Source organism: Lytechinus variegatus, chromosome 14 (genome assembly GCF_018143015.1).
Source record: "Lytechinus variegatus isolate NC3 chromosome 14, Lvar_3.0, whole genome shotgun sequence".
Taxonomy (NCBI): domain Eukaryota; kingdom Metazoa; phylum Echinodermata; class Echinoidea; order Temnopleuroida; family Toxopneustidae; genus Lytechinus; species Lytechinus variegatus.
In genome coordinates this window covers 4,939,147-4,944,130 of record NC_054753.1, presented here as the reverse complement: position 1 = coordinate 4,944,130, position 4,984 = coordinate 4,939,147, and the positions used below count along the sequence as shown (strand labels likewise).

The 4,984-nt window shown below is 39.3% G+C and overlaps 1 protein-coding gene across 1 annotated transcript; it reads right to left on the bottom strand.

Moving 5' to 3' along the window:
- Positions 1-277: 277 nt before the first annotated feature.
- On the bottom strand, positions 278-3,016 carry LOC121428218 (papilin-like). Its single transcript, XM_041624829.1, has 4 exons — positions 2,885-3,016; positions 2,018-2,279; positions 1,536-1,739; positions 278-807 (listed from the first exon to the last, which is right to left on the bottom strand). The coding sequence occupies exons 2-4, from the start codon at positions 2,256-2,258 to the stop codon at positions 461-463; spliced, it is 792 nt and encodes a 263-aa protein (XP_041480763.1). The 5' UTR covers positions 2,259-2,279; positions 2,885-3,016; the 3' UTR covers positions 278-460.
- Positions 3,017-4,984: the final 1,968 nt, after the last annotated feature.

Genomic DNA, 4,984 nt, shown 5'->3' with positions numbered 1-4,984 from the left:
AAAAAAAAATCAGTTTTGTGATAGATTTTGATATAATATTAAAAAAATAATACCATATTTCACATTTCTCTCTTTCCTTTTTTTTCTTGGTCTTGAAAAATTCTGGGCGAGAGCGCCCCCATCATCTCTTCTTTTTCATCATAGAGATCTTCTTCATCATCATCATCATCCTCTTCTAGTATTTCTCTGTCCTCTCCTCACACACTGTATTCTTCTTCTTACTCCTCTTCGTTATCATCATCATCATCATCATCGTCGTCGTCATCTCTCTTTTTTCCTGCTTATTTTCTTTGTCTTTTTATCTCTTGCTTCTTTTCCTCTACTTATTTTTCTTATTCCAATACACTTTTATCTTCATGAATACCATAACATCTTTTTGAACTTATTACATGCATTATGTACCACTTTCATTTTTTCTCATTGGTTTCCCATCTTTGTCATTGTCGTCGTCGTCGTCATCTCAGACGAAGCCAACCCGATGCATGTTATCTTTACCGCCCAACATTCGACCCAGCAAGTGCACGATACTCGAATTCTCGAGTCCACATGATGTCACGGTGCTTGCGTCATTCGTGAGGGGTCTCCCTTGGAAAGTCAACTGCTGCTGAATAGGGGCTACCCCCACCTTATCTTTAATCTTACACTTGAGGTCTTGGACGGTGTCCGTCGGCCTGACCCTGACGATGTGCGTCTTGCAGCTGAAGTCCACAACCATGATCTCGATAGTCGGGTCCGATCTGGGCGTAGTGGTCGTCGTGTTTGTAGTGCAAGAGCGGTGGTTGTATGGGGTGCGGACACGTGTATGACCTTGATGAAGAGGAATATTTAATGCAGGAAATATAAATATTGAGAAGAAAGATATCACATCGGTTTTGACAATTTTATATTTCATGTCATATCACTGTGGTTTTAGCTTTCACTCTTGCACAAAATGATTGAAGAAATAACCATGGTCATGTTGTTTGTTGATGAATTTGGGGAGGACTTAATTTATATTTTTCAATTGTTACACGTGACTTTACGAACAATATTATATACTGTACCTATATAATTCATACTGTTCGTTTAAGTTTTATTTGCAAATGTCATTGTGATTACAAATCATTTTAAGTTTTCCCTTTATACACTGAGAATGATTAGAATCCGAAATATCTATTTATCTCATTCTAATGATAGTGCAAACTCTTGATCCATGATATATACATGTATTATGAAACCTCTATTACATGTCCTCCCACCATGAAATTAAATATCTGATCTATGAATAGATTTGATAAAAGAGAAAATTTAAGCAAAATGTGTTCAAAAGTAATTGGGAAACGTGTCAAAGTGTGACATCACACAATGTTGGTCGCATCGCAAAATGGAGAAAGTCCACATCCTTAATTATCTTATTGTTCAAATACTCATAATTTTCGTATTTATTTGTTGAAATTTTCTCAAACTTGTATTTTTTTTGTTTCTTTGAGTTGTCTGTTTTCACACTATGTAAATGATCTACCCCGAGGAGCGCTATCTTATACGAAGCAGCTTACCCGATGTCGAATCGATATCTCTTGTCGATTTCGAGTCGTCTTGATTAAATCCTGCAGAGGTCCGAGTTTGATCCGACCTCATCGATGTCGCCGTCGCATCGCTACGAATCGTGGTTGTACTATCGTCACTTCGAACGCTCGATAGCGACGATCTCCGGCTTGATGAGTTGCTGTCCGGATAACCTGCATCACTGCTCTGACCACCTGCATAATATATAAATCGTAATTTTATTCTCATATATAATGATGGGAAAATATGATTTTTTGGTAGATCAATAAGAGGGATATTATAGAGTCAAAACCAATCTCCTTTTATCCTCTTCTTTCTCACATTTTCTTCCATTTTCTTTCTCTTTTCTTTTCCCTTTTATCACTACTTGAAATCCACAAGGGGTAATTGCCCCCCGGGCCCCCTCCCGCTTGAAATCGCCCATGCATGATTTAAGTGTACGAGGAAAAAAGGAAATAAAATGAGAACTTACTCCACGCAGAAAGGGATCTGTCACTCATGACCGACATCGAACTCGCATTCGAGCTGAGTGAGCTACGCCGATCAAACATGGATTCGACTGCGGAGTCGTTGCTCGAAGTCGCCGATGAATTCGCACTCGCCATGCTAGAGAGAGAATCCCGACGACTACCAGATTCGTCGGTAGATCCCCTCCCACTGTCTCCATCATCCACCATCATTGCCTCTGTCTCGTGTTCTTCATTATTTGCCATTGTGTCTGATCCTTGAAATGCCTTCATGATGAAGAGTAATTAAAAGAAAAAATACTGATTGGTCGCTACCGATTGTGACAAATGTGCAGGCCTAACGCGATATAGAGCCACCGAATACTTGGTACGCCCTTATTTCCTAAAAAATATGCCTAAAATATAATCAATGACTAGCACGGTCTAACACATTAATTCTTGACCAAAAACTTCGGTCTCTATTATATTGGTTGTTCCGCTTATCTCCGTTGGCTCCACTCATCAATTACAGTGGAGAAATAAAAAAATAAAAAAATGTTTAAAACCTCCTCGAGACAGACGGCTGCCAGCTGTTTAATCAGATTCAAGCTATTGGCTTGTTTTATTATTGTGAACCTAAGATCTCAAGATTGAGACGGGGGTTGGGGTCATGATGTTGGTCGATGTCGTCAACTGAGCTCGGCACTCCGTCCGCCTTGCCCAATGTTTCATCCGACAAAATAATCAAGCAAAACTGAATGCCAAAGCTCCTCTGTTGCAATAATCAATCCCGCGATAAATTCGCATATAGATCGTCAACATCTTTACATCATTGATTTCTAAATGATTATACCAGTAGTATGGAATAACATGAAGGTGCACAATATACTTACAGTTTTCGTTTGTAAGAATGTGTTAATGTCGATGTTGACAGTTGTCTGTCTGAGGATGCTCTGTGCTGAAGGAATACTACCGAGCCTTATCTATACCAGAGTTGCGCTCACGGAGAATGATCTAGAAGGGTGATTTTGACGTCATAAATGGGGAATACCCAATGTCAGTTTTGCAAGAGAGTGGGTATTCCCCTGTTCCATTACGTCACATGCACCGAGTGTTCGCCTGCGCATTCGTTGCAAAGGCCCTCGAAAGCGGGGGTGCTGCATTGTGGGTCAGCTGAAGCACCCCTCGTTTTTAGTGTCATACACCTTAGGCATCACCACCAAAATCTACTTTATTTTGGAGCGAAAACCTTTTCGTCAATTATATTTTTCTGACCAAAATCCCCTTAATTTCGTTCTCAGGTCCCATGTACCCAAAATCATCTTTGCTTAACTTTCATAGAACTTTTTTTTATATCCTTTACACGATTCGTATACTGTTACCATTGTCACTATTGCAGCCTATCGGTGATATGTGGGGGAGGGGAGGGGGTGGTTCGTTTGTATATGCATAGGCCTACCAGTAGTCTAGAATTTTGTTGGTGTTGATGTTAACTATTGCATAATGTATAAACTGTAATATCATTATACACTTTGAATTAGACTTTAATATTTGTTTTGTTGTTATCAGTGCAGTGAAGCACTTCTGTGTAATAGGATGGCAAAAGGAAAAAGAGAGGAGAGGGATAAGAATTTGTAGAGGACGTGTCCCCAAAGACTACCTCCCCTTGTTCACCCCCCCCCCCCAAAAAAAAAAACCCCTCACTTCAAGCCGTCTGCGCTGGATCCATGCCTGGTGGTACATGGCTAACTTAAAAGACAAGTCCACCCCAACAAAAACTTGATTTGAATAAAAAGAGAAAAAGTCAACAAGCATAACACTGAAAATTTCATCAAAATTGGACGTAAAATAAGAAAGTTATGACATTTCAAAGTTTCGCTTCATTTCACAAAAACAGTTATATGAACGAGCCAGCTACATCCAAATGAGAGAGTTGATGATGTCATTCACTCACTATTTCTTTTGTTTTTTATTGTTTGAAATATGAAATATTTTGATTTTCTCGTCATTGTCATGTGAAATGAAGTTTCATTCCTCCCTGAACACGTGGAATTCCATTATTTTAACATTTTGTGCTTCAGGCAAGGTGGTCCTATTCGTCAAATTCGTAAAAATGGAAATATTGTATAATTCAAACAATACAAAACAAAAGAAATAGTGAGTGAGTGACATCATCAACTCTCTCATTTGGATGTAACTGGCTCGTTCATATAACTATTTTGTTAAAAATAAGCAAAACTTTGAAATGTCATAACTTTCTTATTTTACATCCGATTTTGATGAAATCTTCAGCATTGTGCTTGTCTGATTTTTCTCTATTGATTCAAATTAACATTTCTCTGAGGTGGACTTGACCTTTAACAAGCAGAAGCGTCCCCATTGCCATCAGGTAGTCTGGAATGAGGGGCTGGGCGGGACAATCTAAAACAATGTGTGCCTCCTGATGTAGAGAGTAAATTGAAAAAAAAAGAAAATTATTACCAAATTCAGCGATATTCTGTTATCAATCAATCTCGTCTGTGAAATACAGAACAGAGTGCTACTGAACTTCATCACGACAAGGGACGCGGGTCGGTTGTAAAAGTGGGGGGGGGGGGGAGCGGCGGTCATGCAAAACACATAATAGATGGTAATTTTTACGTTTTTTCCAATGTACATGGTTTTGGAAGGAAAGTGGAGGAGGGCTGACGATTAATGTGCTCCTCCGTTTTTGAAAAGGTGAAATTAGAGGTATCTCATCGGAGCATTATTTTGTTTTCATTCATAGAACACTATAAACAAAATTCAAGGCTATTGTCGGTCATTTGGAGGTGACACCGTGCGGAAATTAATTCTCTCGTCTGCTGATTAATTAACTATCCAATGTGAGAGGTTACGTCATGAGTGACGTGTGTGCCAATTTTTCGGCACGATCGCGTGATCAACGACCGAGATCTGAGAGGGGCCAAGATTAAAGCCCCCCTCCATACCCCCGGGCTAGAAAATTTCAAAAT

Bases quoted from the DNA above. Each gene is read 5' to 3' on its own strand.
- LOC121428218 (XM_041624829.1), bottom strand. From the start codon at position 2,258: ATGGCAAATAATGAAGAACACGAGACAGAGGCAATGATGGTGGATGAT. The intron at 1,740-2,017 runs GTAAGTTCTCAT...TATATTATGCAG, and splicing joins CAGATCCCTTTCTGCGTGGA to GTGGTCAGAGCAGTGATGCA. The intron at 808-1,535 runs GTAAGCTGCTTC...CTCTTCATCAAG, and splicing joins AGATATCGATTCGACATCGG to GTCATACACGTGTCCGCACC.